The sequence below is a fragment of the Mirounga angustirostris genome, unplaced genomic scaffold (genome assembly GCF_029215605.1).
Source record: "Mirounga angustirostris isolate CCGP_5_RB_7025 unplaced genomic scaffold, mMirAng1.0.hap1 SCAF_2, whole genome shotgun sequence".
Taxonomy (NCBI): domain Eukaryota; kingdom Metazoa; phylum Chordata; class Mammalia; order Carnivora; family Phocidae; genus Mirounga; species Mirounga angustirostris.
This window is the reverse complement of record NW_026991710.1, coordinates 5,785,804-5,804,346: the sequence shown is the minus strand read 5'-3', so window position 1 is coordinate 5,804,346 and position 18,543 is coordinate 5,785,804. Positions and strand designations below refer to the sequence as shown.

Genomic DNA, 18,543 nt, shown 5'->3' with positions numbered 1-18,543 from the left:
ACAGTTTTTTCCTGGATACAAAAGGGTAAAGAGGGAGCAGAGCTAGTGAGTGTTCAGCCAGGAGAAGTGCGTTAAAGGCACGGAGAATAACTGTTCTAGGCACAGAAAAGAAGCTTGTGCGTCTGGAGCTCAGTGGGTGCAGGGAGTGTGGTGGGTGGTGCGCAGGAGAAGTGGCAGGGGTCTGATTGTGTACCAGTTTACTTTCCTGGAAAACAATGAGGGGGCATCGAGGGGTGGGAGCAGAGGATGGACAAGACCCCTTGCCTGTAACAAGCACATATCCCAGGATGAGAAGGTCAAGAGAGGATGGAGGACTGAACCAGAGGATGGCTACCGGTGGACAGATGGGAGAGATAAGCCAAAAGGTACAGTGGACCTAACCTGATGAAGGGCTAGCTAAGGGGTTGAGCGAGAGAGGGGCGTTGGATGAGTTCCAGGCTTTGAGTGCACGAGTTCAAATGTGTGATGAAGTACTCCTCCTAAGCTCCATTTGGACCTGTGGGATTCAAGGTGGCTTGGGAGCCTTCGAGAGTTGCTGTGGAGCAGGCATCAATCAGTACATACAGGCTGGAGTCTAGAGAAGAGGTTCCTTGGAGAGTCATTGGCAATTAGGTGGTGGCTGAAGCCTCTGAAGCCAGTGAGAAAAGGCAGGTGGTAGATGGAGGCTTGACAGGCTTTAGTATTTAGTGGCTGGGAGGATGAAGCTGAGTGTGCACAAAGCATGAGCTGAAGCATGAACTGGCTTCCGTAGAAGCCAAGCAGGTGCTTCAACAAGGACAGAGTGACCAAGTACAAGGAGGACAGAAAGGTGTCTGTTGGATTTAGTGGCATGACCATGCGTTGTTGGTCTGCTGTGCTGTAGGGATGGGGCGGAAACCAGACCAGAGTAAGGCAGTAGAAATTGCAAGAATGGGGAGACCTGTGAGATGGGGCAATACCAAGATGAGACTGAGGGATCAGTGTCTCCATTCTCCAGTAGCTCACAATGCCAGGGCTAAACAGACGTCCAAGCAGGAAAGACCCACGATATGGTCATTGCATTTGAGGGTTCAGATACCATAAAGGAGACTGAGTTAACACCTTGGATACTGAGACAGATGAGCTGAGTGTGTAAGATCCGAACATGCAAGATAAGAGTGCCAGATGGGTAAGACAAGAACCAGAGGTAGGGAAAAGTCATCCTGGCAAAGGGAACAACAGCGAGTGCAAGAATTTGGTAATCCAAGTATCCAGATTTTTCTCTGTGATCCCTTCCCCTGAGCCCATAAGATGTCTCTCATCCTATATACCCACTGGGGACGTGTTGGCTTGGGGCGGGGGGGATAAAATGTGCTGAGAAGTATCCATACAGTGGTGGAGTGTTGCCATGGCAAATACAATGCAATTGAAACCAGAAGCCATTTGGAATACACGGGTAGGTATGTAGGGAGAACTTTCAAGAACCAGGGCAAGGTTTAGCAAATCTGATCTGTTTCTTTCTTTCCCTCATTTTCTTTTGCAGTCAACTTTGACCATTTTCAGATTCTGCGGGCCATTGGCAAAGGGAGTTTTGGAAAGGTAAGGATGACGGATTTTTAAAAATTTCATTAACAAAATATAAAAGTCCCAACCCCTAGGGTCATGTGTATGTGCGTGTCTGCGTGTCTGTTTCTGTGTTGGTTGCTGAGCACTGGGAATTTCCTGTTTGACAGAAAGTTTCAGTTTGCCAAATTTGAAATGTGAAAGAAAGTCTGAATAGTTTCCTTTGGATCCACTGTAATTTCATTTTGTAAATTAAGTTACCAGGCAGCCCCGGGTTAGATGGATTACAATGGTAATTATTTCAAGATTGCTTATGCTGTTTTCTTCCTTGAGTATCTAAATGAGGAAAGTGGAAAAACAAAAGCCACAAATTTAGGAGATGGCCAACATCAACTCTTTCCTGCGGTGTAGGCATTTTATAAAGAACTTTTATTGTGGAAAGAACCCTTGACATGAGATCTATCCTCTTAACAAATTTTTAAGGGTGCAATATATTATTGTTGACTATGGGTACAATGTTGAACAGCAGAACTCTAGAGTTTATTCATTATCTTACATAGCTGAAACTTTATGCCCCTTGGTTAGTAACTCCCCATTTCCCCAGTCCCTCAGCTCGGGGCAACCACCATTCCTTTCTTTGATTCTAGGACTTTGATACTTATGTCTTTGTAGATACTTTGTATCTGTAGAAGCAGGCAGTATTTGTCTTTCTGTGACTGGCTTATTTCACTTAGCATGGCTTCCTCAAGATTCCTCCATGTTGTATTATAGAATTTGCATTGTAAAATTTCTTTCTCTTTTAAAAGCTGAATAATATTTCATTGTACCTATATATCACATTTTTAAAAAATTCATTCATCTGTTGTTGATGGACATTTACATTGTTGCCACATCTTGGCTATTATGACTAGTGCTACAATGAATACAGGAGTGCAGTTATCTCTTCCTGATCCTGATTTCAATTATTTTGGGTAAATATCTAGAAGTGAAATTGCTGAATCATATGGTAGTTCTAGTTTTAATCTTTTGAGGAACCTCCATGCTGTTTTCCATTGTGGCTGTGCCATATTACATTTCCACCATAGAAACATTACATGTTACATTCCAATAGAAACAGAGTGTGCAAGGGCTCTAATTTCTCCACATCCTTGCCAACATTTGCTCTTTGTTGTTGTTGTTGTTTTGTTTTTTGATAGTGGCCGCCCTGACAAGTGTGAGGTGATATTTTATTGTGTGTGTTTTTTTTTTAATGTTTTATTTATTTATTCATGAAAGTCAGAGAGAGAGAGAGGCAGAGGCAGAAGGAGAAGCAGGCTCCCCGCCTAGCAGGGAGCCCGATGCGGGACTCGATCCCAGAACCCTGGGATCATGACCTGAGCCGAAGGCAGACGCTTAACCATCTGAGCCACCCAGGTGCCCCTATTGTGTGTTTTTTTAAAGATGTATTTATTTATTTGAGAGAGAGAGAGCATGATAGGAGGGGAGAGGGAGAGGGAGAGGGAGAGAGAATCCCAAGCAGACTCTGCACCAAGCATGGAGCCAGACACAGGGCTCGATCCAATGACCCCAAGATCAGGACTTGAGCCAAAACCAAGAGTCAGAAGCTTAACCAGCTGTGCCACCCAGATGCCCCTTATTGTGGTTTTGATTTGCATTTCCCTGATGATTAGTCCTGTTCAGCATGTTTTAACGTAGCTGTGAGCCATTTGTACATCTTCTTTGGAGAAACATCTATTCAAGTCAGTAGCCCATCTTAAAATCAGGTTCTTAGTTTTTAAATTTTTTTTTAACTATTGAATTGAAGGAGCTCCTTACATATGTTGGAGATGAACCCCTTATCAGATATATGGCCTCTGAATATTTTCTCCCACGCTGTAGGTTGTCATTGTATTCTGTTGACTATTTCCTTTACTGTGCAGAAGCTTTTTAGTTTGGTGTACTTGTTTATTTTTGTTATCTGTGTTTTTGATGTCATACCCATGCAATCATTGCTAAGACCAGAGTCTTGAAGCTTTTTTTTTTTTTTTATGTTTTCTTCTAGGAGGTTTATAGTTTCAAGTCTTAACATTTAACATTAAATCTTTTAACTCATTTTGAGTTGTCTTCTGGGTGTCGTGTGAGATAAGGGTGCAAGTTCGTTCGTGTGTGGATGTCCAGCACCGTTTGTTGGAGAGGCTACATTTCCCTGCTGTGTATTCTTGGTACCCTGGTCAAAGAGCAGTTGACCATATATGCATGGATTTTTTTTTTCCAGGGTCTTTATTCTATTCCATTGGTCTCTATGTCTGTTTTTATCCCAGCACCATGCTGTTCTGATGACTGTAACTTTGTAATATAATTTGAAATCAGTAAGTGTGATGTCATCAGCTTTGCTTTTGCCCAAGACTGATTCAGCTGTTTGTGATCTTTTGTGGTTCCATACGAATTATACTTGCTTTTTCTATTTCTGTAAAAAAAATGCCATTGGGGTTTTGATGGCGATTGTATTGAATCTGTAAATTGCTTTGGGTGATGTGGACATTTTGATAATAGTAAGTCTTCTAATCCATGAAATGGATGCCTTTCCATTTGCTCATGCCATAATTTCTTTTTTCTTCTTTTTTTTTTAATTTAATTTTATTTATTTATTTTGACAGAGAGAGACACAGCGAGAGAGGGAACACAAGCAGAGGGAGTGGGAGAGGGAGAAGCAGGCTTCCCGCTGAGCAGGGAGCCCAATGCGGGGCTCGATCCCAGGACCCTGGGATCATGACCTGAGCTGAAGGCAGACGCTTAACGACCGAGCCACCCAGGCGCCCTGTTATTTTCTATATGCCAGTCTTTCACTTTATTAGTTAAATTTATTCCTAAGTGTTTATTCTTTTTGGTGCTATTGTAAAGGGGATTGTTTCTTTAATTTCATTTTCAGAAAATTCATTATTAGTGTATGGAGACACAGCTGATTTTTGTATGTTGATTTTATATCCTGCAACTTTACTGAATTCATTAGTTCTATTTTTTTCTGTGGCATCTTCAGGGTTTTTTATACATTAGATTGTGTCAAGTGCAAACAGGGATGATTTTACTTCTTTCTTTCCTATTTGGATGCCTTTTATTTTGTTTTTGACTAAATACTCTGGCTTGGACTTATGGTACTATGTTGAATAGAAGTGGGGACAGTGGGTATCCTTGCCTCGTTTCTGATCTTAGAGGAAACTCAGTTTTTCACCATAATGTTAATTGTAGGCTTTTCATATATGACCTCTGTTGTGTTCCCTTCTATTCCTAACTTTGTTGAGGATTTTTATCATGGAATTGTGCTTACTTTTGTCAAGTGCTTTTTCTGCCTCTATTTAGACAATCATGTGATTTTATCTTTTATTTTGTTACTGTGGGGTATCACATAAATTGATTTCCGTATGTTGAACCGTCCTTATACCCCAGAGATGAACTGCATTTGCTCATGGTGTGTGATCCCCTAAAGAGCTATTGATTCTATTTGCTAGTAGTTTGTTGAGGAGTTCTGCATCCATAGTCATCAGATAGATTGGTCTGTAGTAGTTTGTTTTCTTGTGTCTTTCTTTGCCTGGCTTTGGTAACAGGGTCATGCCGGGCCCGTAACATGAGTGGACATGTTCCCTCCTCTTCAGTTTTTGGGAAGAGTTTGAGAAAATTGGCATTAATTCTCCTTGAAACGTTTGGCAAAATTCAACAGTGAATCCAACTGTCTTGGGCTTTTCTTTGTTGGGAGGTTTGACATTTGTTTGTGGAAAGTACATATTTGTGATCCTCAACTGGTTCCAGTGACAGGCTCATGGAAACAATGAAGAGAACAAGAAGGAGCCCCCAGCCAAACCTGTATGTTCTCATTTACTCAGAAATCTCCTTTGGCAATATTTGCTTTAGTACATACTGAATGCCAGATATCCTTATATCCTCAAGTAAATATTATTTCTATTATGAAAGTAGAAAAACCTAGACAGAAAGACTTGGTGACTCCAAAGGATGGAGTGACCCACCTGTGGTCACACAGGCCGGAAGTGTCCTGGCTGGGATTTGAACCAAAGATTGTTTGATGACCAGGCACTTGCTGTTTTAACAACCCCACACTCTTGATTAGACCATTCACAGCTCATAGAGTTAAACTGAGTTGGTGATCTAATAAGTTGGATAGAATTAGCCTTCCCTCCTTTGTTCTTTCCATTCCTTTCATTTTCTCCTCCTCCTCCCTCCCTCCTCCCCTTTTCCCCTCCCTCCCCCTTCCTTCCTTCTTTCCTTCCTTCTGTCCTCCCTCCCTTCTTCTGTCCATCCTTCCTTCCTTCCTTCTGTCCTTCCATCCTTCCTTCCTCCCTCCTTCTTCCCTTCCTTCCTTCCTTCTTCCTTCCTTCCTCCCTTTTCCCTCCTTCCTTCCTTCCTTCCTTCCTTCCTTCCTTCCTTCCTTCCTTCCTTCCTTCCCCTCTTCCATCCTTCCTTCCCTCCTTCCCTCCTTTGTCTTTCCATTTTTGTTGTTCTTTTATTAATTCAATGCATGAATACTGAGTACCCACCCAGTGCTAAGCACTAGACTTTGATCCAATAGTAACCTGAATAGACCCGAGTGTTTTTCCTTACATTTAGAAGGGAGAGAGATGACAAACAGGTAAATATGTATATTTATGGTACATTAGATAGTAATAAGTACATTAAAATGTAGGAAGATGGGGGGTGTGGTGTTCTGGGAGATAGTGGCAGAGAGAGGTTGCTGATTTATAGAGCGAGCTGTCATAAGGTAGCTGCTAACCACATGTGGATATTTAAATTTAAATTAATTAATGTTAAAGAAGATGATAAACATTCAGTTTCTCAGGCACACTGGCCACATTTTAAGTGCTTAGCAGCCACACTAGTGCCAGTGGCTATTGGAGCAGACAGCTCAGATTATAGGTCATTTCCGTCCTCCTCGACAGTTCTGCTGGCCAGTGCCCTCACAGAGGGTGGCAGGGTGCCCTTGGTGGTAAGATGCCGTGTGAGCAGAGTCCTAATGGAAGTGAAGGAGGCAGACAGGTTCCAGGTGGAGGGAACAGCAAATGCAAAGTCTCTGGAAGGGAGTGTGGTCGGTAGTTTTGAGGAGATTCAAGGTGGGGAGAATGGCAGGAGAGGAGGTCAGTGATGTCAGCGAGGACCAGATCACATAGGACCTAGCTGATCATGCTCAAGATTGAGAAGGGAGGGCCATGGGGAGGTCTGACTGCAGAAGTAACACGATCCGTTTGTGAAGTTTGGCTGCCATGCTGAGAGTAGCGTGTGTGGGGCCAAGGGCACATTCAAATGATTAACCATTTGTATTATCAAGTGAATTGGGTTAATTTAACTGACATTCACTGGGCCACTGAGCAGGGTCATGTGCTGCCTTAGGTATTGTGTTGCTGACAAGACTGGGGGCTTCCTGAGGGCAGAAATCTTATTGAAAAAGCAGGTATGAGAAACAATAAATTGTGACATGGTATGTGATGGGTTAATCTTATGGGTTGCATGGCTAAGTGGTGGTACTCAGGTATTTGGTCAGACACCAGACTAGATGTCCCCGTGAAGGTAGTTTTTAAATGAGATTGGCATTTAAATCCATAGGTTTTAGGTAAAGCAGATGACCCCCCCCCCATAATGTTGGTAGGCCTCATACAATCAGTTGGAAGTCTCAAGAGAAAGACTAAGATTCCCCTAAGGAAGAAGGAATCCTGCCTCCAGGTGGCAATCCCAACTCCCCTGGCTTTCCAGCCTGCTGGCCTGCCCTGCAGAATTCAGACTTACCAGCCACAATTGTGGAACCAATTCCTTAAAATAAATCTGTCTTTTCCTGACTTCCTCTCTCTTATTCACTGGTTCTGTTTCCCTGGAGAATCCTGATTACCACATGGTACAGTAAGAAAGACAAGAGCCTGCACAAGCTCCAACCAAAGTGGGGAGGAGGGTTTGGGAAGCACTTCCTAACAAGAGGCCAGAGCAAAAATAAAACCCTAGGAAACTGTTTGAGGCACATTTACTCTGCTCTGGGCACTTTGAACCCAATCTGACTCAGTGAATGATTATTCAGCAATAGTACTTTGTTTATTTTTTTAAACTTATTTAAATTCAGTTAGCTAACATAGAGCTACCCTATGACCCAGCAATTGTACTACTAGGTATCTACCCAAAGGACACAAATGTTGTGATCCGAAGGGGCACCTGCACCCCAGTGTTTATAACAGCAATGTCCACAATAGCCAAACTATGGAAAGAGCCCAGATGTCCAACAGATGAATGGATAAAGAAGATGTGGTATATATATATATATATATATATATATATATATATATATATATATACCCACACACTCACACAATGGAATACTACTCAGCCATCAAAAAGAATGAACTCTTGCCATTTGCAACAATGTGGATGGAACTAGAGGGTATTATGCTAAGAAATAGTGTTTTAGATGTGACCAGTGCCACTTTGGAAATTGTGGTGAAACCCTCCACTCCTGCTTTTATTCAGGGGCTCACTCCCCCAGGGCCCCCTTTCCCAAGCTCACACTTCGGGGCAGCCTGAGGAGGGAGGATGACCAGTTCCCCAGCCCTGGACTGTAGGGTTAGAGTGTCCCGAGGTTTGCTCTGTGTGATGGGGGGAGACACATGATCCTTCAGAATGACACACAGGTCCCAGCCTAGTTCCCAGGTGCATCTCTCGACTCCTCCCCGGCCAGTCCCCAGGCCCCTGCTCTGGGCTTGCTGTCCTCTCTGCTTTGACAGCCACATTGTCCCTCAGTATTCCCTGCCTCCACCTTGGCCAGAACAGGACCAGCCTCTGGGTCCCCTCCTTCCTTTCTTCCCTGTGCTTCCTAAAAATAAGGCAGGTGTGGCTGGGACCGAGCTGCCAGAATCCCCAGAAGTCCGGGGAGCTAAGGGAGGCCCTGGGGTTCCTGCAGCCCTTCCACAGGTGGGCCCTACAGTGCTCTGCTCTTCCCTCTCTCTTGGAAGGTGAATCTTAGCAAATCTTCCCCCTCCTTCTGTCCCCAACCTTCCATAGTCACCTCTGGCCTCTTCCTCCATTAGGACCCTTCTAGGAAGGTAGCTTGTCAAATCACTATGTTGTACACCAGAAACTAATGTAACATTGTGGGTCAACTATACTAAAAAAATTTTTTTTATTATGTTCAGTTAACCAGCATATAGTACATCATGAGTTTTTAGTGTAGTGTTCAACGATTCATTAGTTTCATGTAACGCTCAATGCTCATCCTAACATGTGCCCAAAAGAAAATTATCTTAAGTGAGTAATTGGCCTTCTCCACTGCCACTTCGGCCCCCACCAGCCAGGGTGCTGGGGTGTCAGTGTTGGTTTTCCCTTGAACCAAGTTCTCTGTCTGCACTGCCACTTGCCTCCTCCACCCAACTGGGTTGGGCTATATTTGGGACCGGTGTGCCGGGGCTGACTGATCTGTCAGTGGTCTGTGTTTATGCAGAGCATCTTATCCTTATGCAGTATCCTCCAGCAAACAAAGATTTCCCCCTGGGATGATTACTACCCCTGGGGCATCAGCCAGCAAGGGTTTCTGAGCACGCAGACCCTCGCAGACCCTCGGGAGTCAGGCACACAGGGTTCAAATGGCAGCCTTGTAGGGTCCGAGCCTTTGTTTGCTGACATGTAAAATGGGCATGTCGATGTCTTCTCTGTCAGGCTGCATGAGATCTAAATGAGGTGGCACAGCACAGAATCCAAAGTGCTGCTTGGTAAGCAGTGACCCCTCAGTGCTGAGGCAATTTTCCCCAAGGCAGCAGGAAGTCAGGTAGGGGAGGCTTTTACTGAATGCGTGTTTTTTGTTTGTTTGTTTGTTTGTTTTGAGAGAGCGGGGGGGGGGGGGGGGGGGGTAGGGGCAGAGGGAGAGAGAGAGAATCTCAAGCTGAGCTTGAGCCTGATGCAGAGCTCCATCTTGCAACCCTGAGATCATGACCTGAGCTGAAATCAAGAGTCAGACGCTTGAGTCGCCCAGGTGTCCCCCTGAATGTACTTTTTTGGAAGTAGGTGACATGCACAGTTCTTGCATGAAGGGTCATTTGTTTGGATATAAGTGTGACATTGGGCAGGCAGGTACACTTAGGTTCCCAGAACATCTCACTGTGTGTGACATCTGTCACTGTTGACAGTTGGCAGGCCAGGCTTGGCAAGGCTCATGATCTTACACGGCCCTCATCCTCTTGGCAAACCATCTAGCTCTGGCTCTAATAGGACCCTTGTCTTTGCAGTTTCTCTTAGTTTTCTTGTCCCCGAGTCCTGTCCTGTTTTTGGCAGTTTCTGTGGGGCTGATATAAAACCAACCAGCTTTGGTTTGTTTCTTCCTTTCTTTTATTCCCTCATTTTTTTGCTCCTCCACGCTCCTACCAACCTCACCTGCTGACCCATTGTACGGGGGATCAATTTGTTCTGGGCCCCTTTCTAAGTTCTGAGGTCACAAAAATGAACCAGATGTGGTGCCTCTACTTTCTAGGATCTCTCAGATACATGCAGGATGCAGAGCAAGCAACAGATGATTGAAGTCCAGTCGGAAGAACACTGATCGAGAGAAGCCTAGGAGATTCGGGTGTACAGGGGTCTGTTTGGAGGATCTGAGTTCAGACTTCAAAAAGTAACCTTTTCTGTAAAGGGCAGGGTTGACTGGATATGTATTAATATTTTCTAACACTTTAGTATGAAAATTTGCAAAAATACAGCAAAGTTGAAAGAATTTTATAGTAAGCACCCATATCTACCATGTACATTCTACCATGAACATTTTATCAAGAAATTCTATCCTTCCATTTATTAATTCATGTTATCTTTTATGCATTTCATAGTGAATTGCAAATATCTGTACACTTTCCTTAAATATTTCATCAAAGAGATTTGTCTAGGTTTTCTTGATGTAAAGTGTACATAGAATGAAATGCACAAATCTTACGTTTGCACTTGCTGAATTTTGAGAAATGCATATATCTGTATAATTTGCATCTCCCCCAAGATATAGATTACTGTCACCCAGAATTCCCCCGTTGAGTCTTTCCAGTCAAAACTCATCTTCACCCCAACAACTCCTCCTCTATAGAGGAGGTCTGCCTATTGTATAACTTAATGCAAATGGAGTCCTACATAAGCACTCTTTTGTGTAGTGCTTCTGAATATTTTGTACTTTGCATAATGATTTTGCAGCCTAATGTTCTTGAGGTTCATCCATGCTGCTGTGTAGCAGCATGTTTTTTCCTTTTCGCTGATAAATAGTATTCCGTTCTATTAATATATCAGTTGTTAATCCATTTTCATCATCATAGACTCCAGGACTGTTCCTAGTTTTTGCTATTTTTCATAAAGTTGCCACAAAAAGTTGTGCTGCCTTTTTTTTCCATAAGCATATGACCTCTTCCTCTTGGGTAAATATTTAGGATTAGAATTGCTGGATCATAGACTGGGTGTATGTTTATTTTTGTGCAATGCAGCCAAAAGGCTTTCCAAGATGGTTGTGCCATTTTATACTCCTCCTGAAATTTCCTCTTGTTTCACATCCTTGCCAACAGATTTTCACTTTCACTCTTCTGATGGGTGTTCAGTAGGATCTCACTGTAGCTTGAATGAGCATTTCCTGATGGCTAATAATGATCAACATTTATTTCATGTGCTAATGGCCAGTCATGTATCTTCCTTTGTGGAGTTTTGTTCAAAACTTTTTGCTATCAAAAAAAAAAGGTTAATTGTCTTTTTTCCCACTTTCTAAACATTTTTATTGCATGTGTTTTGTTAGAAAAATTTATTGAGATATAATTGACATATAACATTGTGTAAGTCTAAGATGTCTGTATTGATTTGATACCTTTGTATATTGCAATGTGATTACCAACTAGCATTACTAACCCATCTGTCATGGCACATAATTATCATTTCTTTGCTGTGGTGAGAACATTTAAGATCTAGTCTCTTTGCAACTTGCACGTGTTTGGTATTGAGTGTAATCACTATGCTGTGCATTAGATCTCCAGAACTTATTCATCTTCTAGTTGCAAGTTTGTACCCTTAAACAACACCTCCCCAATTTCCTTACCCCCGGCCCCTGGTAACTACCATTCTACTCTCTGTTTCTACAGTTCAGCGCTTATAGATTCCACAGATAAGTGATACCATGCAGTGTTTGTCTTCCCCTGTCTGGCTTATCTCACTAAACATAATGCCTTCACGGTCCATCCATATTGTCACAAATGGCAGGATTTCTTTCTTTCTTATGGCTGAATGATATTCCATTGTGTAGGAATACCGTATCTTCTTTTTCCATTCATCATTGATGGACTCTTAAGGTTGTTTCCATGTCTTGGCTATTGTAAATTATGCTACAATAAAATTAAAGTGCATATATCTTTCTGACACTAGTATTTGACAGAGGAGCCAAGAATACTTAATGGAGAAAGGATAGTTTATTCAACAAATGGTGTTGGGAAAACTGGATAATCACATGCAGAAAAATTAAATTGGACCCCTATCTTATACCACCCACAAAAATTAACTTGAAATGAATTAAAGATCCATAAGATCTGATAGTGTAAAACTCTTAGAGGAAAACATAGGGAAAAATCTCCTTGACACCGATCTTGGCAATGATTTTTTGGATATGATACCAAAAGCAAAAGCAACATAAGCAAAAATCAACAAGTGAGACTACATCAAACTAAAAAGCTTGTGCACAGCCAAAGAAACAACCGACAAAATGAAAAGGCAACCTACAGAATGGGAGAATATATTTGTAAATCATATATCACATCAGGGGTTAATATCCAAAATATATAAGAAACTCCTCCAATTCAGTAACAACAACAACAAAATCCTATTAAAAAATAGGCAGAGGAAATAAATAATCATTTTTCTGAATAGGGCATCCAGATGGACAACAGGTTCATGAAAAGGTGCTCAACTAGTCATCAGGAAAGTGGAAATGAAAAGTTCGAGATACTACTCACTCATGTTAGAGTGGTTATCATGAAGACAAGAGATAACAAGTGTTGGTGAGGATGTGGGAAAAGAGAACCCTCGTGCACTGTTGGTGGGAATGTAAAGGTTCAATCACTATGGAAAACAGTGTGGTGGTTCCTAAAAAAATTATAAATAGAACCACTATATATGATCTAGCAATCCCACTTCTGGGTAAATATCCAAAGGAAATGAAACAGGATATCAAAGGGGGTTGATTTCTTTTTATTATTGAGTTGTGGGATATATATACAGATACCAGTCCTTTGTCAGATATGAGACTTTTTTTTTTTTTTAAACCAGAATATGGTTTGCCTATTACTTTTACTAGTGGTGTGTTTTGAGGTATGGATATTTTAAATTTTGATGAAGTCTAATTTGTTAAGTGTTTTTGCTTGTAAATGTGACTTGTGTGAGAAAACTTGGCTCAAGAAAATGTACTCAAATCATGACGACATTTTACTGTATTTACTTTCTGAAAGCTTTATGGCTTTAGCTTATAGGGTTGGTTTATGATGCATCCTCATCTAAACTTTGTGTGTGAGGTAAGTGTTGAGGTTCATTTTTTGTATATGGAAGTCCATTTCTTAAAAAGACTTTCCTTTGCTCACTGGATTGCTTTGGTGACCTTATATAAAATCAGATATTTTCAATAAGTGGGAGGTCTAATTTGGGGCTCTTTATTTTGCTCATTTGACCTACTTGTTGATCCTTATGCAAGTCTTAATTATTGTAGGTTTATAGTGAGTCTTGAAATAAGGTAGTATAAATCCTACAATTTTATTCTTTTTCAAGACTGTTTTAGATATTCTAGGTATTTGGATTTTCATAAAAATTTTGAAATTACTTGTCAATTTCTATGAACAACTGGTGGGATTATTTTTGGGATTACGTTAAATCTAGTATCAATTTGGAAATAATTGACATTTTAATAGTATCAAGTTTTCTAATCCATGAACATGGTATATGTCTTTATTTCTACTTACCTCTACTTATTATTAATTTTTAATTCTTTTAGCAGTATTTTGTGCCATATTTGTATTAAAATTTTCCTTAAGTGTTTCATGAGGATTTTTTGGACACTATTTTTTTAAATTTAAATTCAATTAGCCAAGGTATAGTACATCATTAGTTTTTGATATAATGTTCAGTGATTCATTAGTTGAATATAACATCCAGTGCTCATCATATCAATTTTAATGGAATTGTTTTTAATTTAATTTTTCATTGTTTGATGCTAGATATAAAAATACAATTAATTTTTATATCTTAATCTTCTATCCTAAAATCTTGGGAACTAAATTTTAGTTGTAATAGTTGTTTTGTAGTTTCCCTGAGATTTTCTGTGTCAACAGTGATGACATCTACTAGTAGAAGTACTTTTATCTATTTTCCCCCACCCCCATATTGATTTTTTTATCCTTGCCTTATTGCAATGGTTGTAACCTTCAGTACATTGATGAGAAGTCATGAATGCGAGCATCCTTGCCTTGATCTTAATGTTAAGGAGTAAGAAGCATTCAGTATTTCATTATTAGGGCTCTAGGTTTTTCAGAGATGCCTTTGATCAGATCGAGCAACTTCCTTTCTATTCCTAGTTTGCTGAAGATGTTTTTATGTCTGGTTGCCGAATTCTGTCAAATGTTTTTTCTGCATCTATTGAAATGATCATATCTTCTTACTTTGTTACTATGATGAATTGCATTGATTGATTTTTATATTTTAAACCACTCTGAAATTCCTCAGATAAATCCTACTTGGGTATTGGCTTTTACATATTGTTGAATTCACTTTGCTAATATTTTACTAGAGAATTTTACATCTATGTTCAAAAGGAATATTAATTTATGATTTCAGTTTTTTGTAATGTCTTTGTCAATTTCTTTTTAAGATTATACTAGCCTCATAAAATGAGTTGGGACATTTTCCTCTATTTTCTGAAAGAGTTTGTGTAAATTTGGTGTTACTTCTTCAAGAGTTGTGTAGGATTTATGAATGAAGTCATTGGGTATGAGGTTTTCTTTGTGGAAAAGTTTTGACAACAAAATCAGTTTCACATTTTCTGAGGTTTTTTCCTTATGTGAATTTTGTTAAGCTGAAATGTCAAGGAATTTAGCAACTTTCTCTAGGTTAGCCAATTTGTTGGCATAAAGTAATTTATAATATTCTCATATAATGCTTTTAATTTCTATACCATCTGCAATTATAACTCCTCTTTCATTTCTGATATTATTAGATAATAAATTTGTGTTGCCCAAATCACAAAAAAAGAATATTTCTATTAAATATGGATTATTGGGTTGACAGTTTTTTTTCTCATTAATGTAAAGATTTTGTACCATTGTCCTTTGACCTACCTAGTTTCAGATGAGAAGTCAGGAAACTTTGAATCATTGCTATCTGGTATATAATGTGTCTCCTTTTAAAGTTTTTCTTTAATCTTTTACTTTCAGCAGTTTGACTATGGTGTGCCTAATGCCTAAGTAGAAATTCTTGAGTTTTTAAAAATAGTTTTTCTGTCTTTCTTAAATTCCCTATATTTTTATTTATTTCTACTGTATTTCCCTTTGCTTTATGCAGCATAGCCATTGTAACTGCTCTAACTTCCTTTATGCTAATTCCAACATCTTGGTCATCTTAGGGTTCACCTTTATAGAAAATGGGTCACATTTTCCTGGTTCTTTATGTGTTGAGTCATTTGGGGTTGTATCCTGGACATTGAGAATGTTATGTTGTAGAGACTTTCAATTCTATTGTATTTCTTAGAAAATAGATTTTTAACAAGTAATTAACTGGGTTGGACTTACAGTGCATACTCTGCCTCTTGTGAAGGCACACAAATCTCAGGCCACCCGTCTTTCTTCTTCACTAGACTGCCTACAGCCTGCCCCACACAGTGATCTTTATGGGTCCGCCAGAGATCTGGACAGAGCTCATGTGCCACATTTGAGGGTTCCTTTCTCTGGATTTCTCAGAAGAGGAGTTGTGGCTGAGAGCATTTAGGAGTTTTGCTTGTAATCTCATGGACGGTGGCTGATTTTCCATAACAACAACACACATTTTAAAAATCCTACGGAAATGTTACTTTCTGTTGTTTATCGTCCTACTGCTGAGCATTTAATGGCTTAAGGAAAAGGAGGCGTCTCTTTAACAGCACAGTTGGCACCACATAGAAGCATATCATTTTTACCTTCACATCACTGACAGTTTGGTCCGGAACCTTCCACACCCCTTCATGGCACGCTACCAAATCTGTGTGCATGTGGCCTCATAATTTCTGAATTGATTATATCCTGTCCTCTTCCTTGAAAGTTTTGTCTACAGTTTCCGCCCACACCTCTGCTGCTGTTTGCCTATTGGCGTGGCTCTCAGAACCTTGGTCCAGGGCATACATGGATTAAAACTACTGTGATCATGGATCTTTTGAAAAATGCAAACTTTCTAGAGGCTCGGTTTTTAAGTCACTCTTGGGTTGCAGCAGTTTCTTGATAACGCCCAAATTCATGTAGAATGTACACAAACATCCAGGATTCAGGATGAGGTTGGTTTACATGCAGGCAATAGAACCTAGCTTTGTTCTGGTCAGAATGCCAAATCATCACTGCCTTTCATGATAGATGCAGATGAAGTCTGTGTGACTATTATTAACCTCAGGGTTTAGGTGGACTGGCATAGGAGGCAGAAAACCACCCTCCTAATATTGAAAGGATATTTTGGCTTTGCTTCCTGCCTTTGGCAGGTTCAATATCTGGCATTTATTAAGAGTTTTCGAGCAAGACATTTCATTGTTAAACTGTGTCAGTAGCCTTGGTTATCAGGAAAGAACACATGTGAATGCACAGAAATCTCATTTTACTTTCATGCTGGGAGAGTTGTGCTTCCCCAGTAATTGAGAAGGGTGATCCACTGATTTTTTTAGCAAGAATTTACTGAGATTTTTTTATAATAATCCTTTGATGACTGAATTTTTGGACAGTTATGGCCCAACAGGTTAATTTCTATCTATCCAGTGGAAACACTTTAGGTTTGGGAGTCAGGCCGACTCTGATATGTGTTAGTTGTGGATCCTTTGGAAAGTAGATTAAACACTCTGAAGCTTCGTTTTCTCATCTGTGAAATGGAAAGAGGACAGAGAACCAGAAAGAACATAAGGGCTGCAGGTTTTGACTGTCCAGCGTGCTTTGCAATCCCATCTGTTATCATTATAACATCCCTTTCTTTAGAGAACACCTTTTCACTCCATGTGTGCCCAGGGCTCTCCACTCACCCTCCAAGAGGGGCACATGATATGTCCGTGCCAGCCACATGGACTATATTCAGCTAGACCAGTGCTTGCTCTGAGGAGTGGCCTTGTGACCCAAGCCCAGCCATTCGGAGTCTTTCCATGGAATCAGTAGTGAAAAGCTTGTTCTCTTCCCCTCACGAATGACATAATGTAAGAAAACAGGTCTGCATTTGTTGGTTGCCATTTTCCTCAGCAGTTGGTGAAGGCAATGGTCTATTTGTTTTAAGATTTTATTTATCTTAGAGAGAGAGAGAGAGAGAGAGAGCATGAGCAGGGGGAGGAGCCGAGGTAGAGGGAGATAATCTCCAGCAGACTCTGCGCTGAGCACAGAGCCCAATGCAGGGCTCAATCCCAGGACCCTGAGATCATGACCTGAGCCGAAACCAAGAGTCAGACGCTCAACCAGCTGTACCACCCAGGCGCCCCAGACGAAGGTCTATTTGTAGAAGAAATGAGGCCCACAGTAAAGAAATAAACAAATGTAAGAGGTGGGTGGGGAAGATAGGGTCCCTGTTGGGTAGGGTCCAGACTAGAGTGAGCAAGCATGGCACCTGGGTGCAGAATTCAAGGAGGCATCGCTCCCAAGGTCCTGCAGGTCGGTACTTGCTTCCTGTACTTTGTACTCTTGACTCCTTGCTTGCATCACCATCGATGGCCCTGCTGGTCACGGCCTGAGCTTGAGTTCTTCCAGAAGCTTATATTGAAGTGCAAATGGTTTATCAGGAAGCGAACCCAAAAACCACCTGCATGAGAAGGGGAGTGAGACAGAGAAAGGGAGGCAGCCAATGATGGACATTGGACGAAGCCACTCCCCACTGTGGCACCTGGACTCACCTCCCCATGGGACCTCTGGGAAACAGTGCAAAGTGTGCCCTGGGGGCAGCTGAACTTAGAGAAGCTGATGTTTTTATGCACAGTTCCCCCTTCTTCATTGGTGGAGGGCTGGTCCAACCTACATTACTCCCTGCACTTCTGGCTTGTCCCGTTCAGGGCAGAACAGATCCCCAGGTGCTCATAGTGAGCTGCCTGCAGTGTGTGAAGGCGAGTGAGAGGGGACCCAGGCACGCACTGGTGTGTCCTTCCAGTCTTCTGGGCTCTCCACTGTCTTGACCAGCTACTGAAACTGGCATCTTGTTTTGCTTACGTGAGATCATGTTGGGTTCCCAACATTTGTAACTTGTCCTGACCAGTCAGAAACTCACAGTCATTGTCCTGGGAACCAGACTCCTGTGATCACCCTGTCCCCCTAACAGCCCAGTGTGCTGGGCATTATTACCTCCCTTTTACATGTAGGATGACTCGGAGGCCCAGGGAGGGCATCACTGCCACCCACAGCAGGTCTTGTTTCCACACGTCCCGCCCAAATGCAGAAGTTAGATTGAAACCAGCTTTCATCAAACGCATATCAGCGGAAACCGTGGTGGTCAGGAGGAGAATCCCCGTCAGGGTCCAACAGCATGGATGTTTGGTTTTGGAAGCAGCAGAGCATAGAAGAGAGAGCATGAGTTTTTGAGATGGAGAAGTCTGGGCCCAGATTCTGGCCTTGCTATTTCTGGCCATGTGAACTTGGACCCATCACACAGCTTCTGCAGACCTCTGTTTGCTCTTCTGAAAAGAATGCCCATAGTATTCTTTTTTTTTTTTTTTAAGATTTTATTTATTTATTTATTTGAGAGAGAGAATGAGAGAGAGAGAGAGAGAGAGAGAGCACATGAGAGGGGGGAGGGTCAGAGGGAGAAGCAGACTCCCTGCCGAGC

General features: G+C 41.4%; 1 protein-coding gene across 3 annotated transcripts in view; it reads left to right on the top strand.

Moving 5' to 3' along the window:
- The window catches only part of STK32B (serine/threonine kinase 32B), a 376,962-nt gene that overhangs the window by 92,362 nt on the left and 266,057 nt on the right, over window positions 1-18,543 (top strand). For 2 of the 3 annotated variants that reach the window (XM_045881506.3, XM_045881505.3), the window contains exon 2: window positions 1,502-1,557. The exons of the other annotated variant lie outside the window; for it this stretch is intronic. In XM_045881506.3, coding sequence (XP_045737462.1) covers window positions 1,502-1,557 — 56 coding nt within the window. The remainder of the gene's footprint in view (window positions 1-1,501; window positions 1,558-18,543) is intronic. 3 annotated transcript variants of the gene reach the window in all.